This window comes from Pocillopora verrucosa, chromosome 1 (genome assembly GCF_036669915.1).
Source record: "Pocillopora verrucosa isolate sample1 chromosome 1, ASM3666991v2, whole genome shotgun sequence".
Lineage (NCBI taxonomy): Eukaryota > Metazoa > Cnidaria > Anthozoa > Scleractinia > Pocilloporidae > Pocillopora > Pocillopora verrucosa.
The window spans coordinates 36,049,592-36,076,017 of record NC_089312.1 but is presented as its reverse complement, the minus strand read 5'-3'; the positions used below and the strand labels follow the sequence as shown (position 1 = coordinate 36,076,017).

The following is a 26,426-nucleotide window of genomic DNA, read 5'->3' as shown; positions in this document are numbered from 1 at the left end:
AATCCCGCGCCTCAAAATCGCCGATTCCCATGTCCCGTTCATAATGGCAATCCCGCATCTCGCTCCCTTCCTACTTAATATTCCCGGATCACGGCCTTTAATTAAGCCCAATCCCGGATACCGAAAAACCTATAGGGGACCCTCTGGAAAGGGATGTACTAACCATAGTGAGGAGAAGTTTGTTTTCGCCATGGAAATTAAGGTCGCAAAAAATTTCAAGTGCGTATTGGCTGTCGTTAACGTATGATGGTAAAATTTTGACGATAAGAGCCACAATTTTTCCTAAATAGCCTGAAATAAGCTCGGTGGGACAACTGCAGGCCGAGACGATGGATCAATGTATTCGCTCTGATGATGGGCTAACGCTTCGCTCTGACGAAGGGCTGACGCTCGAAACGTTAACTATGAAAGTCTTTAGGATGGCCAATTTACGTTATCAACTCAGTTGATGATACTAAATTAACCGATAATAGGATTGCTTTTTTGTTATACATGGTACAAAATGCCATGCATCTAACTTCGTGCATTTAGCTGGACGGAACAGGACATATAATAAAATAAACTTGGTAAATTTTAATCACACACTTATTTCCGTACATGAAAACCAGACAATCTTCTTACAACAGAAGTATTCACCTCTTCATGAATCTCTCTGACATACTTTTAAAGCAAAGTAATAATGTAAACATGGATGAACGTTCAAGATTCTCTATAGACACGAAAAAAAATGCAACCAACTTAAGTAATAGTTAAGTCTAACAGTAAAGTAAAAAAATGTTACCTCTAATAAAATGTGAGATAACAAAAGATTTATGCTATACTGCCATCTGAATTACATGTGTCACTTTGTAATCATTACGGTACAGTAGTCAATGATTTTCCTGGGGGTGGGGAAGGTGCGCTGAGGTCTACCGTATGTGAGGTACGAACCGGCGAAACAAGACCAGTCCTTAGCACTGACTTCTTCAATGTTCTCAGTGACTGTAGTTGCGAATATACAAGTTACTGTTTATCTTGAAGAACCTTATCAGAGAATAACAGCCTCATCCATAAGGCAGCTCACGGGCCGAAATCCGTCCCAGTCTTTTCGCATTCTACTAATCGAGCTGATCAGGCAGCGACTAAATAACTTTCCTCTCCCCCACGCTATCTTTTAATGACAAAGGAAAAAAGTTTTCAACGACAACTTATAGCTCTATATGCCTACGCTCTAAAGCTACAGAGAAAAATACGATTGGCCGACACTTCCCCTATATTTTAGAGAAACTCCGTTTATACGTTGAATTCAAGTTAACCTAAGCTATAAAATTAGCGTGGTGCAAAAACAGGACACCCTACTGTAGATTTGTTTTCATAAGAATGTTGACAGGAACCCGCTTTAAACAGTGAATGACAGTTCGTGATGCTTTTGAATAAGGGAGATGGTGAAGTGTTGCAACTTCCCGTTTCTATTAGGTTCTCAATTCATCGCCCTATCAAGTTCCATAAGAAGTCCTGGAAGAACTTCACATCCTGGCTCTTGGTAGCCGTGATATTCCTCCATTCTCCTGTCGGCCAAGTCACGGCGCCTCCGTCCTGTCTCCTCTCGCACCATACGCAGCCGATCGAGTTGCTGAAGTCGGTCACGTGCTCCGTTTACATCTATCCGCAGATGAAGATCTTCTGCTATTTTCAACGCCTCAGACACTGAACGGATGGCTGTGGATGGAAACAAGAACACAGACAGAAAAAAGACTAATCTCGTTATTTTCTTCTATTCATATTCTCCTTGAACTCAGCAGTATACGGGGGCACTATTGTACACAACCAATTAGGGTAGATAGTTTTGTACCAAGTGGTACAAATGAACCAATCATATGGCCGGATAAGCTTACAATATGGCGATTTGATGTCACGCGATCTCTTTGGTTCGTTGCACCAGGTTGTATATAATTCTCCTCTCTGATTGGCTGTGTACCATAGTTCCCTGTATACTACTTAGCTCCTTGATCATAATAGCCTTAGCTTGATTCGCGATTTTGAGTTGAGAAAAAATGAGAGAGTCTGTACCATTTGGCTGCCAGTCTTTCTTCCTTTTCATGGCGATAGCCTTGAAACATAAATCCACAAAGGCGTCAGAGAGTGATGGAAAGAAAACAAATGGAAGATACTGGGCTTATCACATCACATACACAGAAGAGATCATAATTACAGACACGGATAAGGTGAAGTTCAATTTCATTCTCGATTCAGTTCCATAACCAGTATATGCAGTAATGGTGTCTTTTATTATTAGTTTCCATAATCACCATTGGATTAATATCATGTTATGTACCTCAAGAATACAAACTTTAAAACTGTACAAACCTTCTTCATATTGTCCTTTTCTTGTTAGCAGATCACCATAAGCACTATAAAACCCTGCCCTATCTCTCATAGGACAATTGGTAAGGTAATCTCTCTTGAACTTTTGAGCAAATTCCTCCGCTCTTGCTAAATCCTTTTGGGACACATCCGTCTGAAGGTTGGTGGCTTTGCCTTTTCTTGAGCAAAGGTAGAAGAGTATTGCCCTGATAAGAGCTCTTCTGCGACTCCTCGCATTCCTGCTTTGATTCCTTTCAAATCGATGTCTGGGGCGCAGTATCACATCCTTCAAGGCTTTCTTCAACTTCTTTCTTTCTGATTTGGTGATTCCCCTGACAGCTGCCTTCTCGCACAACAGAGCAGCAACCCTGGTGTGGTTGATTGAAGTCTCTTCATTGGGAACAACTGCCTGTAACAGCTGTAAGAAACGAAAAAGTTTGCAACGCTCAAGCCTTCCCCTACTGCCAGCTTTCTTTAAAAATTGTAGCAACAGGGCTCTGGATCACAATAAAAATTGATGTATAAAAGTGGCCTTAGCTGCTTAGCAGGGCTCAAAATGGGCCCTTTGCGTTCATAAGGAATCAAGAGTATTAACCCTTTAACCCCAAAGATGGACTGGCTTCTAATTTCTACTTACAATATCACCCCTTAGTCAAACATTAGCGTTGAAAGATTAAAGGACATAGTCACAAAGTAGAGAAGCTCTAGATTGTCAAACAAATTCTCCTTGTCAGCACTTTAGGAAATTTATAAAGAACAGTAAGGAGGGTATGCATACTGATGCTACAATGAAAAGCTTTCACACTTTAAGAGATACCATGAAACAGAGGAGTCACAACAAACCTCAGTAGAGGAATCCAATAGTTCTTCAGCCTTCTCAAAGTCTTCCTCCATCCTGAAGGCCCCAGAGACAACACTTTTTGCTCTTCCAACAAGTGCGTTATAGTTTGTTGAGTGGTTCCTGTTTGCCTGAATACAGACTTCTTCACCTGCATGCTTGCATCCTTCAAAATCCCCCATCTGATACAAAATGAGACACTCCTGAAAAATAGATCAAATCCAACCACATAAGAATTTTCAATATGCCATACGGTATTTCCTAAAATAAGTGCTGAGGCGTTTATTTAATCGAGGGGGTGCATGTTACACTGTATTCTCCAGTACTGATTCTGCCAAAATTGAAGCTAAATAATTACAAAGAAAGTGGTAATGGAAGCAGGTTTTCCCTTTTTCCCTACTATTTGAGGAAGTGAGGAAGGATTGGGGGGGAGGGGGGGGCATCACCTATTCAAGAGGGGTGCTTGTTTTACTCTGGCTGCTGAAAGAGTGCAGCTGAGAGTGAAGTAGCTACAATCATTATGTTACCGACCGTCTAATGCATCTACCTCTAATTTCACAGCAAGAAGCAAATCCTGATACTTTTCCTCCACATGATTGGATGTATTTATGTGTTGCATGAGACACAGCTTATCTCTTCTGAAGCACTCAATTGCACCTGAAAGTAATAGAAATATTCATATATTAATATTCCCTGGCCACTAACATAGTACAGCATTCTCATTTACCTCTTACTGAAGAGTGTGCAGATTTTACAAAGGGTCTAACATCTAGTTTTATATCCATATGATATGGTCACCAAACAACAACTTGAAGGTAACATTTGGGGATAAATTAAGTATTGCATTGTGCATCCTGTTATGCTCATAAAAATGAATCTGTAATTAGGCAAATAAGCGTGCATGCATTCTGAGAACATGGTATTGTTTTTCAATCAATGCATGGGGGAGACATGAGCACAATGACCTATATTTGTTATGGCATCATTTTGGTGTACAGATTATCTACTTTAAATTCCTGCATACTATGAACAATCTTGTTTTCCAGTTATTTAATTCTTTTAATGGCTTAAGGAAACAGCATTGGTCATATGTTGATCAATGCGAAACTTCAACATCCCCTCCCTTCCCTCAGACAACCCATGGGCTTTTGACTGTAACAGTTGTCTGTGCCTAGGTGGGGGGAAGGAATATTTCAACCTTACCTGCCTGGGGTGGGGAGTTTGAACCAAAAGAACTGAAAGAAAAATTGAGGCATTTAAAGGTAAAAAGTTCAATTTCACAAGTGAGTGGCTCTGAAGAAAAGGTCTCCAAGGTCTACAATCAAGGAACAAAATTGTTGACACATTGATCTTTTCAACTCAATTAACCCCTTCCCCCAAAACAATGTTGTATCCTGAAACCACAAACTTTTAGCCAACATTGAGTGGGGAAGGGGGGTCATGTTAATGATTTAGAGTGTGGTAGAAACAGGAGTGTTTTTCTACACTAACATATAACTCGTAAAACATAATGTGTTGACTAATTTTGGACCTGGTTGTAGGTTTTAGAGCTTGGTCAATGAGTAGAAAGTGATGTGCTTGTTTTGCTATTACAAACAAATTGATTACCAAACCCAACACTTGGATGGGGCATATGAACACAACCGAGGGGTTGAAATGCTTAAGGGGTTGCCTGGTGGAGCAGGAAAGAGGAGGATGTTGAAGCTTCAAAATTAATAGAACAAGGTAGAATTTCTTGAAGATTACCATTTTCCACCAATTCTTGAAAATACGAGACAATATTCTGACCCTCAGGGATTCCCAGAATGCCTAGAAGTATATGCAGTACACAAAAATTTAGAACTGAAAATAATTTTCAAATTTAAAAAGTTCTCCTGAAAACTTTCTACTGACAGCACTTGAGTTACTATAACCCCTTATGCTAATTTATCCACACACTGCTTTAGGAACGGACACCACAGGTCTGTTACTTCTAACAAATGATATGTACCAGTACTCACAATTTTGCGGATGAAAATCAAGTAAAGTGATGATGTATCCTCACATGTGAAGTGCAATTTAGTAATTGCAGAAAACAAGCTTGAAAAAATTCAGGCTTTGAGATGATAAAGGGGTATATATAATTTATGCAAGTGTTTTCACTGCTATGCAGCCACATGAATCAACTTTTATTGTTGTAATAAATGCACAGTGAGCACACACTTACTGACAAGAGACAACCTAATAGAAAGCCAATATTTTCATACACAATCATGTATGCAACTACCATGAATATAAATTCTAAATAATATACCAGCTTAAGTGCAAAAAATATTCAGATACATGTATACACACAAGAAACAAAAACATACCAACTGGTTGCTTTTTGGAGATGGGGAATTCCACTGATGGCAGGGAGTGACCATCACAGTAATCAAATAAGTTTGTTCCTTGACGATGGGTCAAAATGGGCTTAGAAATTTCATCCAGCAATTCTCCAGTTAACGCTCTGAATCTAATGTTAACTTGGTAAGTGGAACTGCTAACTGGAAGGAGAAACAAAAAATTCCCAGTACAGGTTGGCAGCTCTTTCCCACCACAGTCTATGGACAATGTTTCTACCAAATGCTTGCAACCAACTGGTTTCACTTCTGCTTCAATCACACCTCGTCCCCCATTCTGCAAAATGAGCACAAAAAGTGGTTTATAGGTTGAACTTCACTAAAAAGTAATTATAGTAACTGCCATTCAGTGGTTTAAGCAATAATAAAGAATTTCAAAGAGTTGAGGTTCATTTGGTCAGTATCAGCCTCTCAAAATCATATTTAGTTTACATTAAATTAAGTGTAAGAATGACTGATCCTACTATCTCCTAATAGACTCCTTAGTCCATTCTTCCTCTACTAAATACAAATACATTCCATAATTTGCAAAGCACCAAAAAGAGCCAAACAAAGCCCCAGTTAAGCACAATTTTATGTCTAACTCTGGAATATGAAACCACTGAAAAAAAGTCAGCTATTAAATGATCTGGATTTTTTAACCTAAACAATATTCAGAAGGGGTTAATTAATTTAGCAAGACTTGAGATATACACTGATTTGGAAACCATACATGAATAGATTGAAATATTTCAACTTAAAGGAACAGTGCCCTAGTGATGCATGCTCTGTGAGATGTCTAAGGTTTTGAAAAAGTTGGGGAATTTTTTCAAATTTCCCATCAGAACTGATTGCAGAGCTCTATCATTCTCTATCCTTGCTATTCGTGGATTATTTTTTTTAAAAAAACATGTTATTTTCTTAAAGCAGAATATACAACATGTTTTTGTCTTTTCAGTTCTTCAATTATTTATGGAATGAGGCTACATTTAAAGCTTCCTTCATGCACGTTATTCTTGGTACTGCTGCCATTGTGGATGAAGGCAAGTATACATATTGCTAATCAGCTATAGCTACTTTTAATGGAGAGATCAGCTTCAATAATCACTAAACAACACTACAATAGTCACAGTGATTTCCAAATCAAACTCTCTTTGCTCACTTGAAAGATGAGGAAAGTCTATTTCGAACTCTCCTTCTGGAATGTATCTTTTGATTCAGTTGTAAGTTCAGTTTTCTTCCTGAAATGCATAAGGTGCTTTGTACATGAAGAGGAAGGTTAGTGAGAATTTCTTAGATTGAAGAAAGTATGTTCATAACACAACAGTGCACAACAAACTGCCATCTGGGACATGTAATTCTCAGTTATAATTTCATCTGGCCTATCATATCTTGACAACCTTTCATTGTTTAACCTGAACTCACTGAAGGATAGACATATCAAGCACTGTAATAAATTTTTTGAACCAATAGTGTCAAATAGTGAGCGCAAACTTCATCATTTTTTGCCACCAAAGGACCATGTTACTTATAATCTTAGAAATCAACGTCAGTTTGTTAACCCAATAATGTGCACTAAGCATTTCTCCCAGACATTTACCAGCCTTGTATAGACAATAGGTCTGTGTATTATTCTTGTAAATAATAAGATATCTGAACAGTTTTTGAAATTACTGTTGTCAGTGTGAGTGAAGATAATTTGAAGTGATGAAAATAAACCCTCCAATGGAGTTAACAAATAGATGATAATATGTTTTCTTTGACTATGAATATATGAAAAACATATAATTATGTAAACTGTGGTTTTTTTTATCTGCTTATTTAAGCAGTAAAAAAATAAGGCCTGAAAAAAATTCAGAACTGTACAGAATTTGAACTCATGACCTCTGCAATACCAAAGCAATACCAGAACTGTGTGCTGATCATTTTCTTTGTGTGATAGAGTAATTTGTGGTTAACTATAAGACTTTCATTCGCAGCTCACTTTCTGTGACCCAATGTACAACTTTGTTTGAACACACCATTCTATTTTTGTGAAATATTGGTGCCACAGATAAAAAAAAAATCCTTTTGTGTGCCAGAATTTATACTTTAGTAACAGTAATGCTATGATGCAGTTACAAACAAGTTTTTTGTACATTAGAGAATACCGTATTTACCCATGTATAATACGTGCCCATGAATAATATGCAAAAATTTTTTGACCAAATTTTTCATAAAAAAAAGTTTTTACAGCAAAAAGCACATTGATTCTTCCTACAATATTTATTGAGATAACAATACTTACATTACAAAAACTTTGAAATTACCTATGTACTGGTAACTAACTAATTACAAAAAGGTTGAAAAGGATAACAAACAGCCTTGCAAAAAGAGTTTCTACGCAAAAAACCCTTCAAAATCGGACATAATGTCAATGAAAATGACTTCAGAAAAAAGGACTAGAAACTGGAAAGTAATGATTACCTACTATGTTGATAATAGAGTATTAAAAAGGCCAAACTAACTGTTTTGTCTTTGAAAATTGCTATCCTTTAAAATTTCATACACATCAGGTTTGCTTTGCCTTTTGTTCATATGACAGCACCAATTACTGATTGAAATAGCATGTGGTATGCCCACCACGTTTGTATCATCCACAAGAATTAAATGTATGGGTAAATACCAACAACTCTTATTTTCTTTCTGAGCTTGAAAGAAATGGAACTGTTTGAAATGTGAAAGCTACTCTTTGCATCAGGAAAGTAAGGTAGTGCTGACATTTAATGCAAGCTTGACAATTGACCCTGGGTAATAGAAAACGATCCCTTACTTGAGGAAGAATGAAGAACAAATTAGAGTCGCTTTGGTGCAAACACCTCTCAACTTGTATTTAGTAGGAACTGACATTTGCTTGTGTTTCCTTGGGTCACTAAATAACTGAACGATATAATTGATGTCTGATGTCGGATAATTAAAAATTATGACTGATGACTGACCAACCTTGTAGCTCAGAAACATTTGATTTTCTACAATTTTCTTTTGATAATTTAGCCTGTGCTGCAGTCAGTATAAACTGACAGATAGAAATACTACAAGGAAACTGTATTTTTGACTATGAATAAAATACCTGTACATGTAAAGGATTATCAGACTCTTTGTTAGAGGAGCTTTCCTTGAAAACCATAGCCAGAATTGTGACAGTATCATAGATTGTACACTGACTACAACACTATTTCCTTAGTGATAGGGTTGTCCAATAAATACATGAAAGCAAGTCCAAAAAAAGTGCAAGCAACTGAACAGACTGATGACAATTTCAATAATATTCCCCCACTCAGTACCTTAGGGGCTTGTGACTGACTGTGATTTGTTGGGTAAATTGTATATGATTCTTGGCAAAACAGAGCACTCAGGCCAATAGAGTCACCTTCAACCCTCAATTCAACCCAATGATGCACATTGCTACACATTGCTGTCTGAATATTAAAAGGTGGCATTCTACTCTAAGAAAAAGCTTCACAGTAATGGAAAACCCCTGTTAATGAAGAGGTGAGAAGTGACTGGGATTCAAACAAAGGATAGTTATGTAATTCTTGTATAGTTGTCTTTGTGAAGTAAGTACAGCACTCTCATTGAAGATTTTTGAGTGTGTAGCTTGTTAGTAAAACTAATGATTGCAAAATTCACCAACCAGCTCCTGTTAACAAGATCAGTAAACAAAGCCTCAAAAATGAGGATTAAAGAGAAGAGCTACATGTTGAACTGTACAAAGGCACAAGTTTAGAGTCAAACATTGTAATTTACTTAAGTGTTAATATAATTGTGTGGCACTGTTGTTTTATGCACATTTGTTCTGATGCAACACAACTTGTTGCCACATTGATCAAGACTTAATTCATTCATATTATATGCAATGGGCCCCAAGATTAGTTCTCATAACTGCCTCTGTTAAAGGGAATTAACTTACTCCGAAACAGCTGTGAAAGGTAAAATTATTGCCGCAAGTGAATCGTGCTGTTGTTGTATACAATCTGTTTGACTACAGGGTCCCTAACTTAAAAATTACCTATAAATAGGTCTGTTTGCTTAAAATATAGCGAGGGAACTTGATCTATATTTAAACAGGGGTAATTTGTGATCATCTTTAATGTGTTCCAAGCCAGTTATTTGCATGGTGCTTGAAATCCAAGAAGGTGGACAACTGAAATGATTCTTGGAATTTATGTGATTCTATGCACATGGCCAAGCATGACGCTGTTGCCTTTAAGATAAAATTAATTTCTTAAATTTGAGCTTATCCAGTCACCTCGTCGTTCCAAACTTTTCAACCTGTATCTGCTGATATTGTTCACAAACTTATTGTTCAATCTCCAACTAAGTCTTGTCAACTGGATCCCATTCCAACACGAATTCTAAAGTCAATTCCACACTTGACGCCAATTATAACCAAGATTATCAACGCCTCCATGGCTAACGGAGAATTTCCTGATCAGTTAAAACAATCACTGGTATGTCCATCTTTAAAGAAGCCTTCATTGGACCCGAACTGTCTCTCAAATTACAGACCGATTGCAAATCTATCTTTTCTCTCAAAAACAATCGAAAGGGTGGTCGCAAATCAAATATACAGATTTATGGCCGAGAACCAGTTATTTCCAGCGATGCAGTCAGCATACCGCAAATACTACTCCACTGAAACTGCTTTAATAAAAGTCTCAAATGACATCCTAAGAGCTGTAGATCAAAAAGAAGAAGTAGTACTTGTTTTGCTAGACCTTTCCGCTGCGTTCGACACGATCGACCATAACATATTACTTGAAAGAATGGAGAAACGTTTCGGATTTAGAGGTATCGCACTAAAATGGTTCAAATCATACCTAGAACATCGTGTTCAGTCAGTGAAGATCAAACACTCCATCTCTAAGCCTCGACATATCTCCTACGGCGTACCCCAGGGATCAGTACTTGGTCCACTACTCTTTCTAATGTATACCTCGCCTACAGAAGACATTGTTGCTGAACATGGCCTAAACTGTATGATATATGCCGATGATTCGCAACTTTACATAAAGATAAACTCCTCTGACAGAATGCTAGGCATGGAAAGATTGAAATCATGTGTTAATGCAATCATGGAGTGGGCCAAGAAAAACAGATTGCAGTGCAACCCTTCAAAAACAGAAATCATTCATTTCCTCTCACGCTTCTCAAAAAATCCTCCTTTCTGTAATATCAATATTGGAGATGATATCATTAATTTATCTAATACTGTCCGAGACCTAGGCGTCATGCTTGATTCTGTGATGAACTTACGCTCGCATATAAATTCCATCTGTAAATCGTCGTCTCTAGCAATCAGAAATATTGGTCGCGTTCGTAAATACCTCTCGACGCAGCAAAATGAAAGATTGATACACGCCTTTATCTCATCGAGACTTGATTATTGTAATAGCCTATTGTACGGTCTACCGATTTGTGACATCGAAAAATTCCAACGGATCCAAAACACAGCTGCCCGCTTGTTAGTCGGTGCCAAATCAAGAGACAGTATAACACCTATACTTAGGAAACTTCATTGGCTCCCGGTCACAAAACGAATTCAATTCAAGATACTGTTGATAACATACAAAGCACTAAATGACATGGCTCCAACCTATCTTGTTGAACTTCTTAGTCGATATATTCCAGCACGAAACCTCCGTTCATCAAATATGAATCTACTTGAGGTCCCAACAATTCGAACTAAAACGTATGGGCAAAGAGCATTCTCCTACGCAGCACCGTATTTGTGGAACCAACTACCTGAATGCATAAAAAACGCCGAATCTGTTGACTCCTTTAAACGCTTATTGAAAACTTATCTTTTCAAAAATTAAGCCACCAGATTATTTGATATCGTACGTTGTCAAACATATGCATAACACGTAATAATTCATTAGTTTAGATAGAGTAGCGAATTGCATGTATAGGATTTTTATCGAAATTTTGTTAATTTGTAATTGTAAAGCGCATAGAGTTCAATTTTAATGCGCTATATAAGAACTTATTATTAAATTAAATTAAATTAATATTGACAGGACATTAAGTTTCAGTTGTCGTATGCTGACAAATAGCCTTAAAATTCTGGTTTTGAACAATCAAATTTCACTTTATAACAGACCACAGCTGGGTGTAACTTTAGACCATGAGGGGAATTTCCATGCATTTTATCCTCCAGTTATTCAGGATAACTAGACGTGTTTTATGAGTCCTTTATGATTTCCTCTATTACATATGTTTGACAACTAACATGTACGGCACTGCACATGTACATACCACTTTGAATTGTCCAGTTTCACCAGCAACAAGGTGACAATCAAGCAGTTCATTATTACCAGTTCTCAGAGCAACCACAAGTTGGATTTGAACAAATGGACCAGGACAAAGATGTGATACTTCAGATGATAGAAAACACAGTGAATCTTCAGGCAAGGAACCGCCAATATGTGCAAAATGATGACGACATGCTTTCAAAATTTCAAGATTGTAAACTATACAGCTGGAATTAAGAGGCCAAGATCCTGAAAGTGAGAGAGTAACAACATTGCAATAAAAACATTCAATAGTGGAAGACTATTCTATGCACTTATCATTCTACCTCTAAGCAAACAATTTGGTATATTTTCAACCTTATTCGTAGTTGTACATGTACATAATCTCATACTAGATTCATAATGCATTTTAAGGCTTCGGAAACTTTTAAACTTGGATCATTTTGTTGTTCCTTGGTACAGATGAACTCTGCTACCTTGAACTTGGTAAACTTGAACCCCCAAGTTCATCCATCTTTTCGGTCAATTTCTATCAGTTAACTCAACAAACACACAAATTGTCACCTTCAGTAAAACAAACATTTTTCTAAATGTTCCATGAACTTTCAGTGAGCGTAAGTCATGACTGGATATTACACTTCTCCAGACAACTTGGCTATAAATTAGGCACATATCAGGTGGTGTGCGCACTCTGATTGCATTGTATCATGGCCTTAAAATAAAAAGCGAGTCATTGGCATCCTGTCATGGTCAAGTGAACATCTCTGGTGGCAGCAAGAGAGTGTGAATAAACCTGGAATGTAATGGGGATTCACTGCCTGTTGCCGTTCTTTCGAAAGTGTTTGTGGTCCTGTGTGACTCCAGTGATTTGTCTGTGACAAATTTGTAGTTAGGAGGCAACTGAAGAGATTCAGAAAGAATTGAAACTGCAGCCTTGCCCAAGAATCTATTCATTTGGCAGCAGTTACACTCACAGCTGATGGCCGTGTAAATAATATCAAATTTGCGAGTTATTTAACAGAGAATTGACCCTTGACATGCAAACGCATTACAGAGTGACAGCAACCTTCTAATACAAGAACTATTTTTCATTTTATACACTTAAAGGCATATATATGGGATTCATGAAAGGAGAAGCCTTACCCTTCCAATTTGTCATGCTCAATGTTTAATAAAAAATGTACAGAATTTCAATGCTTAAAGAATAGAGAATACCTAGAATAAGGCTTTGAGAAACGTATCTCTGGAGTTATTTTCTGCAGGAGAGATAGTATGCTTGAAAACAATAAAAACAGCTCATGCACATGAAAATATTACTTTTTGTACCACAATCTCATCCAGCTTTGCCAAACCTCAAGAACATACAGATGGGGATCTTAAAACTAACCATTATTATCACATTGCTAATGAAAGTCATTACAAGATATCCTAATAACAGCTTAGCTTTCAGGTCAGAAGATTTAAAAGTGCAAGTGAATGGCAGGAGTTGCACAAGCCTATCAACACCTTTTAACAATCAACTGCCCTTTGCTTTCTGGCTTACCAAGTGTGTCACCATGTGCATTGTAGATTTATTCATTGGTCAAGTGACTCCTTTCATTGCCATAATTCAATTGTCCTTCATTCATTGATCAAGAGAGTAGATTTACCATACAACACTCGGATCAGTTAATTTGCCTTTGCTTAGGAAAGTAGATTTACAATGCTGTGTAACACAACAATAGCCCTTTTCTCAGCCATAATCGGTCTCAAACACTAGCACTTAAAATGCAAGAAACACATGTATCGTTGGAAAGCATTTGAGAGCGTTTGGTCAGAGCTGTTGAAGAAGGATCAAAGCAGCCATCCAAATCTCTGAAAGGCTCCAAACTGAGACGTACATCAAATTTGACCTTCGCGAAAACTGGTCTCAAATTACATACAAAAAAAAAAAGTGATTGCGTTTGTCCTTGAGAACTATAGAATACGCGACAAATACGTACAAAAAATACATTTACCTACGGTGAAAGGAAAAAGGAACGGCCTAACTTTTACGGAATGTTCAGTCAAAGTTTGCCGATTTCTGCTGCTTTCACCGCCATATTAGGGACCTTAAGCAGTCAGGGCGGAAACGCCAAGGAAGACTTCGATTAAAAATAAATTTCTACCGTTAGTTAGAATTCCAAAGTGGCGGTATGTGTTAACCGTCTCATACGGCGCCACACCTCAACTTCAGCATAACGCATAAAAGAAGCGTTGAGTTCCAAATGGACATTAAAATAATTTGCCGTCGCGGTTTCGGTTCGCAGACGACGCAAATTGTGTTGATTTCATGTTCTTGTTTTGCTTAGGACGGCTAAGAAATGTACAAAGTTTTAAAACGAACGTGCTGAGTTATTGCTCTGCCTATTAGATCTTTTGTTATTCCATGTCCTTGTTACCGTCGTCGTCCTGGTTTGCTTAAGGTCCCTATTGAAAATGAAGCTACCACAATGCAATGTAATGGGAGTGCGCACACAGCCTGGGCGCGTATTAAACGAGGTTGGTTTTACATGAACGTAATCCCTCCAGTTGGAATGTTGTTACTATAATTATCGGTTTTTGACGTCCAATCCTGCACCAAACAGCGACACTATATGATATTTATAATTTTAAAAAAGTTTCAACGCAAAAATCATCGCAAAAATCATCGCAAAAATCATCGCAAAATTCGAACAGAAGAAAGCGAAAACAAGGCTCCACAGGCGATTTTTGCAAGTAACCAACTACATCATCCCATCGAAATCCGAAATCTGTCACGTACCTTTGCAACTTTCTGGCATTTGCATCTTTCAGTTTCGCAGGTGTTCGTCAGGAAAGGTCTTCATTTCTTTCGTACGAGGAGCTGTTCTGACGTGAGTTAGAGTAAAACGATGCTTTAGTTCGCGTTTTCCTTGGGCTGGAAAACTTTTCCCGTGATGCACCCTAGTCTTCTATAATGACACAAGGGAAAGTCCCTCCAAATTTCGATAGGTCAACGAGTTACTCCAAAATGACTTCTCGCCTTATCCTTTGTCTAGCCAATTTCATCTTGCTAATGATATCCAAAAGCTTATAAAGCCATTGACGCTATTATTCCCAACGCAAGTTTGAAGTATTGGTAACATTTTCACTGGATGAATAGTGTACTGTTTGTAAAATTCCGATTCCTACGTTTTATCGTAATGAATTAACAAGGAAGCAACTTGTCCCTCCTTGTCGTCCGCCATTTTGGAATACATTTACCCCGATGTCCTGGGTCAGAGTTTGAACGATAAAACAATAAGCCACCAATGGGAAAGTCTGCTGTGCAGACGTCTCATTACTACCCCATTAGTGCAAGCCAACGCTATAACCGGCTGGACGGTATGGGTAGGGGGCGGGGAAAGGTGTAATTTCCTTATCCTTGACCGACGACCGCCCCAATTCCTTTCTCTTCTAGGCCTTCTGCTATAATTACTCAGGCTTTCCGAAAGAAACGCCCGAGAAGTAAATTCGCATGGTTCAGAGCAATGGCTGCCTTCGTGGGCAATTCCTTGGGAGTTACTACATCACGGGCGACGAGTGGGGGATGAAGAAAAGACCGAAGTACGAGTGGTCAGCGGGGAAACAAATTTAATACCTCATATAGAGACATATCAGTTATAGTTGCGGAAAACAATAGTGTTGTAAAGCCGAAATATCAACAGTATACTTCGCTAAATAAAGTGTTAAGCAATTTTTTCAAAAGTGTTGATGGCACATATATCTTTTACTGCTGTAATAAACAATAGAGGCATCGGAAAAGGCATCGGTGGCATCCGGAAAGGCACCAAGAAGAATTATATTTACGTTTTGTAACTTGCTGCGTGACGAAAAAAGAAAAAAAAACCGTGGTCCCCAAATGAATTCTCCCACCTTGCGCCAAAACATTTTCAAATTTTCCGCAGCTTCACCTTTTCCTATTTGTAGGTTCGGCCAAGCCTTTATGGTTATTGGCTCCCGTATAGCCACTAACTATGGCCTATAAATACAGGTGTTTAGTGTTAAATTGTAAAACTCCCCGAAGAAGTTTACGACAGTTAAACGAAACGCGTCAGGGAATAAAGAAATTTTACAGCTACCGTTCGTAGTTCCGTCCGTTCGTTTAAAAGAATTTTTTTTAAAATTTGGTATGATAGCTGTGGTCAGTTTTTCCATGCAGCTTGTCTGGATGTGCCTTTCGCAGAGACGTGGGGGGGACAGAGACACCAACACAACATTTCACCTGCCGTTCGCTTCGAAAATTAAGTTTTCATCCCGAGTTCATTTGTTAAATAAAATAGGAAAAAAACACTTCGAACGGAAAACAGAATTATTTGAACGCCTGGATCTTCTGAAAAAAGGTCTCCTAAACAAGTGGCCCTGATTATATTTAAGCATGGTAAACACGTTAGCCTTAACTTGGCTGTTTCTCGAAGCTCAGTGTTTTCTTACATGCCTTTTTCACGTGAAATGAGGCGATTGAATACATATAATAAACACTAAAAGAACTACAGCAGATGGAAATTTAAAATGTCTTATCTAAAGGCTGTGGAAACAAACTTATTAATGACTCTTTTTTAGAGTTGCTCAGCTTTTCATTTTTCCGGAATCGAAAGTCGAGATTGAAAAATTCAAGTGAAAAGCAAACCGACTTCTTGATGCCTTTCCCGGTGTCACCGATGCCTTTCCCGATGTCTCCATTGGTTAATATAACAGTAAAAATATTGTTCCAGTCAAAGCGTTTGGAAAATTGTTTAACTTTTGAATTAGCGAAGTATAACCTGGTAACATTTTGGCTTTACAATACGATTTTTTTTTTGTAAGTTACAAAACGTAAATATAATTCTTCTTGATGCCTTTCCCGATACCTCCATTGTTTAATACAGCGGTAAAAGATATATGTGCCATCAACACTTTTGAAAAATTGCTTCACATTTTATTTAGCGAAGTATACTGTTAACATTTCGACTTTACAACACTATTGTTTTCTGCAACTACAACTGATATGTCTCTATATGAATTATTAAATTTGTTTCCCCGCTGACCTCTCGTATTTCGGTCATTTCTTCATCCCCAGCTCGTCGCCCGTGATGTAGTAACTCCCCAATTTCCTTGCCTGATGTACGCGAAAGAAATTTGATGGCTATTACGCTCAATATACGTACAAAGTCACAGACCGTTCGGGGTACACCCACACTAAAACTTGTGGAGCGTTTTGGGAACGGATCGGTCCGCGAACTTTACGAGAGATCAATTTACGAGCGATCCTTTACGAGTGAACCTTATATAGAGAAATATCAAGCAAAACCTGCCATATCAAACGAGCTATCTCATATTATGTTTACATGTCAACAGAACCGTGTATTTAGACGTGATCGAGATCCCAGTAGAATACCAGAAGCTATGAAACGTCTCAGAAGAAAGGGCAGAAAACTGAAGGAATTTGTTTATGAGCGTATTCGTCCAAGCATACCGAAGTCCTCTTGGCTACGTCGTCATGTGAAGGTTAGAAAAGTTACAAAGAGTGTTTGTAAGTTTAATACGAAGAGGGTAAGATTAAATAAAGTTACACAACATGAGAAGAAGTATTTGTTGAATTGTTCTGTGAGGGTATATCAAAGGATAACTAAATTGAAGTATAGAGCAAGTCGGTATTTATCAATGTTTTCTTGTAATAGACCTATTTGTCTTACAAGAGTCAGACACACGTATACAAACTATTGTAAATTTCAACTGAGTTCAGATATAGAGAAAAACCTTGGTCCTACTCCAATGTACATCGACCTAGCAAAACATTAGCCAAGTTGGTATTTGGACAAAATTCAGGACAACAATGTGTTGCAATGAGTTTATGCTCTTTGATTTACAATAACAAACAAGGAGTCAATTCTGCTAATGATCTTGTGTCAATAATGAATATTGGAAATCAGTTGTATTCAAGTTGGTCTCAGTTAACTTTATGGTGGAATATGAGGAAAATTCCACAGTACTATCAGTTATCCTACAAAAGAAGAAGATCAAATGAAGAGACAAAATCACCGCCAACATGAACATTTCCTTTGGCGACTATCATAATGTATATATATGTCAACTTTTGTTTTACATGAGTTAGATTCTGTCACTGTAAAATGTTATTCAAAATATTAACAAGAACAGATCATCCAAGAAACTGAAGAGAACTTGTGCAAAATTCCTCAGTTAGAGCTATTTGACATTGTTTCCGATCAATACACAGGAAAAGAACTCAGTATTGATACCAAATATTGAAACATCTCCATCATTTTATTATAGTTTTGTTATAGGTAATTCCCAAAATCGATGCTCTACCAAGAGCACTCACTCTAGCTATATAATGTTGTGGTGGTTTCAGAGATTTTTCTATTAAAAACAATATGAACTATTGAACAGTAATATTACTTCAATCTAATGACTTCTGACAACTCTCCTTGGGTGAACATTTGGCAACAAACTATGACTCGGTACCATTAATAGATAAAAAATTCCCTTCTCCTTGCAGTTAAAGGCAAATACATTATTTACTCAGAGTTTGTAAAAGCCTTGAAAGTCCTTGAAGATACTTGAATTTAAAAATAAAAATTCAAGGCCTTGAAAGTACTTGAATTTGAGGACTAGGGCTTGATTTTTGCAATGCTTTTTCTTTAGCAGTATTCAAGTTGAAAATTACAGTACTTTCATGGAAAAGCTGAGAAACAATGTTAAATAATTTTGAAGTTGTTTATGCAAACCTTTCCAAAAGTGGTCCTTCAATTTTCTACAACTTAGCCTTCAAAGTCATTGAAAAGCCCTTGAATTTCAACCTTTGGCATCCGTGGGAACCTACTCCTATATGGTAATATATTATTTTGATTGTTGTCTAGTACCATAAGAACATTCATTACACTCCAGCAGACAAAAATAAACACAAGTAGACTTATTCATGACTGGCAATGGCGAAATTGCGTGACGACAGGAACAATGGCAATATGGCAGTCCCCTTAAGATAACTCCAGATGTGCAATATTGAAAGCCCGAGTTTACGCAGCTATGCATCTATTTAAAATAAAAGATGGTGGCCACAATTTTCAAGAGGAAAATTCTGAGAATTCACCAGCCAAAATTACACCTATCCTTCATGCCACCAATCGGAAGGATATCTGAGCTTTACATTCTGTGCTCACTACAGTCGTCTTGATCCGTCCATCCCAATTGTCGGTCACATAGTTCCTACATATTGTTACATCATTCCACGATGAAGTCATGTCATTCCTCCAAAGGTTTCATTCTTCACACGAGATCAAAGTTCTTTTACTTGTGTTGAAGTTATCTATGATTCGGTTGCCTGCAATACTAGCAAAGTAACCTCACCTTTTCCTAGAACATCAGCAGAGGAAATGAAAGCATAGGTAGCCAGCTTTTCCAGTGTCTCATCATCCAGGAACAAGGAGATCTCGTTCTTGAATTGTATAGCTAAATTGATCAATACTGTTACTGTTACTATGTCAATCATTATTGGTTGAGGCAGGTGAGAAGCACTTAAAAAATTTTATGTGCTGCTGGGATTCAAACCCCTGCCTCCTCCCTGCCACCCAGGTATTAGTTGAAGATAGAGCTATCATCACTGTCTTGTCAGCTAGCAAGAGTGCAGACTACAGTACTCTAACTTTGGCTGCCATATAGAAAATATGGCATAATTGTTTTACACCAATGGTATTTTTACCCTGGCTCATGACAAAGTACTTATTATTTCAATTTCATGAGTTAAAAGAAAGGTTTTAAAGTTGAGGAGGATCAACATTACAGAAACTCATTCTAGGGATTTATGTACCTTATGCATTTTCTTGTATGTAAGTGTTCCTATCTACAAGAACGGGTCAAGCAGACATAAATAATTTTGTTTTATCAACTGGGTTGATAATGTAAATTGGCCTAGGAGATTCCAAGCTGAAATTTCGATTGTTGGCTGTTCATGAGGGTTAATTAGCTTAATGTGGGTTGTGTGTGTGTCTATGTGCAGAAAATCAAGGTGCCTACAAAGTGGTCAGTAATCTTAATGGTTTGCTTTAGGTCCTGATATTTTTACCTACAGCAATGCCATCTACTGTGTAACTTTTACCTATTGTAAAAAGATATACCTTGGTGAAACAGGAAGATGACTTAGTGACTGATTCCACAAGCGCCTTCATAATGTAGAAAGGAATGACAAGGATGTATCCAAACCAATCGCTAGAAACTTTAATCTCCCCAACCCATTGAGCTCACAGAATTGGCACTATATAAAATCTTGTATTATTATTATCATTATTATCATTAATATTATTATTAACCATTCTGAGCAGTATATGGTAGTCTGCAGCCTTTTACCTACATCTAGGCAGTTTAGAAAGCTGCAAAACTCTAGAGCAAGAATTTATTTCTCAAACCAACCCAGTTGATATAACAACATTGGCTAGTTATACTCCCCAACTGACACAGCACCATAGTTTCTTTAGAAACTTATCCCATTTATTTAATATACTGTAAGTAGACATAGGTTGAATTATAAAAGGACAAAAGTATCTACCAGCTTTGCCATAAATACAGACATATTTATGTTTTGGTGAAACTTGTTTTGTTTGTAGTTCAATTTTCAAACATATTGCCATGCTCAAAAACAAGGAAGATAAAGTTTGAATTAAGAATAATATAGGCTGGTGAAGATTCTGTAACTGAATGTACACCTAGTCTTGTTTCCATGTAAAAAGTCATACGAATATACTTTGAAGTGCTTCTAACAATCTAATAATTTTCAGTGTTCTCTAATTCTCCAATCTCTATGTAGACTATGTTCATAAATTTTGAAAAGGTGAAACCCTTCTTATTGTAGATGAAACATGCAAGTTCATCTTGGTGGCAAACAAATAAGGTAAGTTTAGCTATTATTTTGATGAACATGCAGCCAATAAATTCAGCTGTAGCCACTTTCAAAGCAAAGTGAAATTAAATATGTGGTAAAACTGCAGTAAACAATTTTAAAAAAAAGTGACAAATTCAAATGTTTGAATACGGATACCTGAAAAGTTCTAAACATAACTCCTCATTCCAAGTGTTGTCAGCTCTGCCACCATGTGGAAAACTATAATCTCATTCACAAAGAGGTAACAAGCACTGTATACATGTACAAGTTGCACATCTGTTAGTCAACCTTTCACTTGCCACTCCTTCAGATCATTTTCAAAATTTTGGTTGGCACACAAAAATGAAGAGTTTTTCTTTGGTAACACATGTATAACATGTCGCCTAGAGATTGACTTTTGAACACCTGGATGTGATATGTTGTCTCTTTGATACCCAGGACACCTCTCTGAGGGGCAGGCTGGGCCACAGTGAAACTTGACATGTGGAAAGTGCCCCCAACAGAGCCATTTGACCATGCCAAACACTTGACTTAACACATTTGAAGGATGCTCATTAGCTGCTTCACATCTGTTGATATAAATGGTTCAATTAGAAGTTTTTCCATAAAAACTGAATTCATTCTGTTTTTATCTTGCAACAATTGTAATACCAAAACAAAAACCTCTCATAGAATGTACTTTGCAATAATTGAGTGAATTGATTTATGTTACCCATTTAAAACATATAGCTTATCTCATGTGAGTCGTTTATTCTAGAGTATAGTTGCATTTTTATCATCAGATGTTGATAACTGAATTTTGTTTCTTTTTGTTTTTGTTCATGTACTTACTTTCAACAAAGGAGATTTAAGACTGAATCTGACCCAAATAAAAAAAAAATTGTTGTTTTGAAAATATGCATTGTCACTGCAGCATAATTTGGCTTTACACAAATCACCTGGCTTGGGAAATCCCAACCACAGTTCCAGGTTTGCCATATGTCTTGGGAGGAAAAAGTTGATTATGAAAGGATTATCACCATATCATATATCATACACTGGAGACAGTTGAGCTTTAATTCCTATTCATGACTGATATCCTTTAATTGCACAAACCTGTGGCTAAATGTCACTTCAATTATATTCTCTTCCTTAAGATGCAGCAGCCTATAGGGCTGAGTAGATGTTAGCCAAAACCTGCCAACATGTCTGCTTATGAGAGGCTGGCCCTTAGGGAAGTTTTTTTGACTAAGTTGGTGAGCACGTGATAGGAGACGATGGAAAAGAGGTTCTGGCAGGAACCTTTCAAAGAACACATAGAGCCGCTTGTCTGTGGGATGATCATTCCAAACCGATGCATTCCCATTCACTGAAACTGGAAGCAGTGCAGGAACAAAATGTGTTACTATTGCCTTTGTCATGTCATTGTTAACCTTGTAAAATAAGGGACAAATAATGCCATATTCCTCAAGAAAGCCAGTCATAGCTTCTTCATTCTCATGTATTGTAGTAAGAATGTGCCTCAAAAGGGAATTTGTAAGCATTCCCTTGTTGTGTAGTAATGTCCACTCTTTCCTGAATCCATGTTGTGAAAATAATTCATCATCTGTTTTTGGAGTGATCAGTTGAATTGTGATGTCAACTAGAAGTGATGGCTTCAAAAGAACCCACTCAGAGATGACTGAATTCTCACCTTTGTCTATGTAAATTACAAGGCCTTTTTCATGAAAATACTTCAAAGTTTCCTTAGACCAGTTGCTGCAAATAAAGTCTCTAAATGAAGTTGGAAAATGTTCCAGGGATACACAGAACTTTGCACTACCATTCTCCCACAAATTAATGATTGCATCTTGAATTTTAATCCATGAAAATGGAATTGTTCGTCCCAAAGTTGTCTTGTTTTCCTCAACTATGAGGGTCATTGTCCTTTTAAGATTTTTAATTCCTCTATCATGAATTCCATCCTTGGATTCCACAGGAAAATACATCAACTTATCTTCTTCGTTCATTGTCAGATCATTAGAAAAGGTTTGCCAAAAGCTCTGTTGCAGATGTTTATTCAAATAACCAAGGCTGACTCTACTCATGTTTCCTCTGTGTGTACCAACAAGAAAGATTGGTGCCTTTGGCCCTACTTTGCTGTAGATGGATTCCAACCAGAAACAAATTCTTTGGATTTTCGCTTCTACATATTGGAAGTTGCTGGCAGCAAAATGTGCAAGGTTGAATACAATAACATATATTGCTTGATTTCTGTAGAAGAGATGATGGTATGCTAAGTTTTCTTTATCACCTCCAAAGTCTAGAATGCCCAATGTGAGACTTGAGAATTTGACATTGAGAGCCTTTCTTAACCCTTGGTAATCTAGTGCTACCTTTTGTACAAAGATAAGCTTGTAAGTACATGCAACAAGGTTTGATACATACTTTTCATTGAAGATTATTGCACAACAGGCACATCCTGCAAACAGTGCTACATAAGACAGCGTAGAATAAGATGATCTTGATCTGTAGGGCGCACACTCAATTACAAAAATAAATATAATTGGGCTTACAATTCCCTCCATGAAACGTCTTCCCTTGCACATTGAACGTATGAACCAAAGAAGTGATAAACCAAACCCCAGCATAAAGGTATAATGAAGAATTTCACAGTAACTGACAATTGACATGTTGATCACCAATTCAGCACAGAAACCTAACCCAAAGCCGTTCATGAAAGATCCTATATCATAAAATAAACCCCCAAACCAAAAGAAAACCCTCTGTGATTGTAGATTTTTACTTGCCCCGGAAGGGAAATTTTAATATCACTTCGATAACTAAGTAAACGCGAACGGACCCATTTCTCCCTTAGGGGTCCAAGGAAGGAGGCAATAAATTTTCCAGTGAGAGGACTAAGGTAGAAAAGGCGTATAGTATATACTATAAATTTGTCAAGAATCAAATCTAAATGTTTACGTCCAATACACGGTAACTCTACACAGCAACAGTGGATCCCTTTGAAAAAACCGTTCACCAAATGAGCAACCATGAGGCCCAAAGTGAAGTGAAGAGGACATGGAAACGTAAAGTGAACTAAGAAAAATGCAATATGTAACACTATCAAATGAGTTATTGGATACGGAAACTTCCATAATAGCATCAAAGAGAATAAATACAGTGACCAAATCATACACAAAGACAGTGTTGATGTTCCATCTTCAAAAGCTAAGTATTCTCCCGATGAAATAAAGGCTCTTAGGGAACGAACGGACTTTCCAAATCGAGCAAAACTTCCGAACGCAAGGTTCGCATTTTGCCACTCCTGGTCTACCGAGTTTGTGCGGACTCCCAATGTGCTTGGCTCTTCACTGTCGAACGGCTTTTTAATAAGAGCGTTCACTAGGCTCGTTTTCCCAACCCTGGAGTCACCCAGTATCAAACACTGGCCATTAAAAACAAACTGACTGTACTCCTCTTCATTTTGATGTTCACTTGGAAAATCAAGGTCTCTCAATAGCCTGTCGCATTTCTGCTTTTCTTCCGGTGAACCTTGATCAAGCTGCAAGCAAGCCATCACTTCAGCAGCAGTTCTTGAAGTGTGGTCGTCAGTTAAAGTTAAGTGGGTAATGGTCACAGCCATCTTGAAATAGCAGTCTGTTCATGTGACAAAATCACATCCGTGTTCACGTGCCTCAGCCCAAAGTAAGTAGAAATCTCGAAGGATCAGGAAAAAAGTCAACGAATCTAATTTTGATTTTGAGATCATTTAGAAGAAACGCCAAAGAAGTTTGAGTATACAACTTTTCGACTATTACATGTCTTGTCTCTCCGGTTTTCTCCAAGAAATAACGAATTACAGACTATCACAACGGCATCCTCGCTTACAAGCTGAGGCACTGGGCCCGAATGCTTGGGAGCTGTCTTGGGGCGGAGTGGATGCTGGCAGGAGCCTATCACGGGCTCCTGATGCTGGTGATTACATGGTATCATCATCATATGGTATGGTAATAATCTGGATGCCTCGGCTACATGAGATAGGATCGATAATTTCCTAAGTGTGGTTTTAAGCCTATGAACTGTAAGGTTCTGAAATGATTTGTTCGGCTTTCAAGATCACCCGTCAATCATCACTCAAAGATCGTGTGTCAATCATCACACATCCCCTTTTCTACAAACAAAATAATGCTCTAATTCTATGTGGAGCGTTATAAGAAAGTGTTCTTAGACCTTATAGAATGTTATCGTCCGATTAACGAAAATAAAAGAAGCAAAACGTTTATGTCTATTCATGTTCAGACGTTCACAAGTCCAATCGAGTTGGCGGCTTGATAATTTTGCCTAAACGTGTTTTGATGACTGTGGACGGAGGCTTGCTAAGTTTGATGTTTGTGCGTTCTTATGAGCGAGATTAATTCCTTCTAGTTGAGAGTTCAAAGTTCCTCCCACATTTTTTTTTGGACTTGGTACGAGGTGATATGCGAACTTTGCTGACTTTGTCGCCCATATTTGCCTCAGGGAGAAGTGATGCTTGATGACGTTTGTTGTAGTTCTCAGCTTGTTTAAGTTTGCACTTGCGTTCTGTGTCTTGCAACAGTTTCAAGTTTGGCAGTTTGGGAATCAGCTTGTCTGGTGACATTGGGAGGGTAGAGCGTGTTTTCCTTTCCATGAGTAGCTATGCAGTGGGTGTGTCCGTTCTCCAGTGGTGTCAATTTGGGATAAGTAGTAGGGTAAGTAGTTTATTTATAGTCGCTTTGAAACTTAAACAATTGAATTACACGGTTATTACAAAGAATAAAATCAATAACAACATTAAATAGAACTATCAGTGGTTTAAAGCAACTTTGTATAAACATTTGTCTGTATATCTGTTACGTTTGTAAATAAAATATGTCGATTAATATAAAATTTCAATAAAATATTTTAGTCTTTAAGGGCATCTAAACTGTTACGAAATGTGTTTGTCTTGAACACTGGCCTAAACTTTCGTTTGCTTCTAAGGTTCAAAGTATTTGTGTTGCGAGCAGGAAGAAGGTTATGGAGTTTGTTCTGTTCGCTCGGAATAATCTTATTGAATAATTTATCAAATAGTTCCTGACGGCGGTATGAAAGTTTCGTCAGGCCTGATTCAGCCAATGCCTCATTATATTAGCAGAAGGGAGAAATGATGCGCATTGCTTGCTTCCAAGCTCGATGTAAAGGTATTGTCCGGCTGATATGACAACTTCTGGAATGCCGTGACGACAAAAGAATGACTTAGGTGTAAAAAAGTGTTTTCTGTGGTGGTGCTATTGAGGGGTGCTACTTCAAAGAATTTGATATTATCAACAGAGTTGATAATGTAATAATGGCTGAAAATATATGAAAATCAAATATGTGCAATGCAGTTGAAGAAACGAATATAGAACCGACCCTCGCAGCCACTGCTGAACTAGTAGTTGAAGTATTACTGATTCAGCTATTATTTACCACTTCGAAGGTTTATTTGGATCTAACATAGGCTTGTGAGCTCACTTGGTAGAGCGTTGCACTGGTATCGCAGAGGTCATAAGTTCAAATCCCGTACGGGTCTAAATTTTTTTTAGGCCTTATTTCAACTACTTAAGTTCAGTGGTGTTCATAACTGCGAGGATCGATACTATATTCATTTGATAATGTAAACTGGCCACCGTAAAGAGTTTCAAAGCTGACGTTTCGAGCGTTAGGCCTTTGTCAGAGCTCTCCCTCTTTGTTGAATC

At 37.6% G+C, this 26,426-nt stretch overlaps 2 protein-coding genes and 1 long non-coding RNA gene across 4 annotated transcripts; 1 reads left to right on the top strand and 2 right to left on the bottom strand.

The window, feature by feature from the left end:
* Nucleotides 1–552: 552 nt before the first annotated feature.
* LOC131798458 (uncharacterized) lies at nt 553–15,060 on the bottom strand. Of its 2 annotated transcripts, XM_059116105.2 has the most exons (8): nt 14,617–15,060; nt 11,839–12,083; nt 5,533–5,839; nt 4,928–4,990; nt 3,729–3,838; nt 3,187–3,384; nt 2,347–2,761; nt 554–1,698 (listed from the first exon to the last, which is right to left on the bottom strand). In XM_059116105.2, exons 1-8 carry the CDS (start codon nt 14,639–14,641, stop codon nt 1,460–1,462), a joined length of 1,602 nt encoding a protein of 533 aa, XP_058972088.2. In that variant the 5' UTR covers nt 14,642–15,060; the 3' UTR covers nt 554–1,459. The 2 variants fall into 2 exon arrangements, with proteins under 2 accessions (XP_058972089.2, XP_058972088.2); XM_059116106.2 differs by lacking the exon at nt 4,928–4,990 and having other exon boundaries at nt 553–1,698.
* Nucleotides 15,061–16,925: 1,865 nt separating this feature from the next.
* On the top strand, nt 16,926–21,663 carry LOC136283090 (uncharacterized). The gene is made up of 3 exons (XR_010718543.1): nt 16,926–17,339; nt 20,698–20,736; nt 21,166–21,663. It is a non-coding gene; the product is annotated as an uncharacterized lncRNA (long non-coding RNA).
* LOC131798457 (uncharacterized) lies at nt 19,596–24,555 on the bottom strand. Its single transcript, XM_059116103.2, is given in 3 exon segments — nt 19,596–21,296; nt 21,823–23,459; nt 23,462–24,555. Coding segments are annotated over 3 exon segments (2,793 nt in total). The 5' UTR covers nt 24,332–24,555; the 3' UTR covers nt 19,596–21,010.
* Between the last annotated feature and the right edge of the window lie 1,871 nt (nt 24,556–26,426).

Bases quoted from the DNA above. Each gene is read 5' to 3' on its own strand.
- LOC131798458 (XM_059116105.2), bottom strand. From the start codon at position 14,641: ATGCAAATGCCAGAAAGTTGCAAAG. The intron at 4,991-5,532 runs GTATGTTTTTGT...ATATACTTCTAG, and splicing joins CTCCAAAAAGCAACCAGTTG to GCATTCTGGGAATCCCTGAG. The intron at 3,385-3,728 runs GTAGATGCATTA...TCTATTTTTCAG, and splicing joins TTCTTGCTGTGAAATTAGAG to GAGTGTCTCATTTTGTATCA.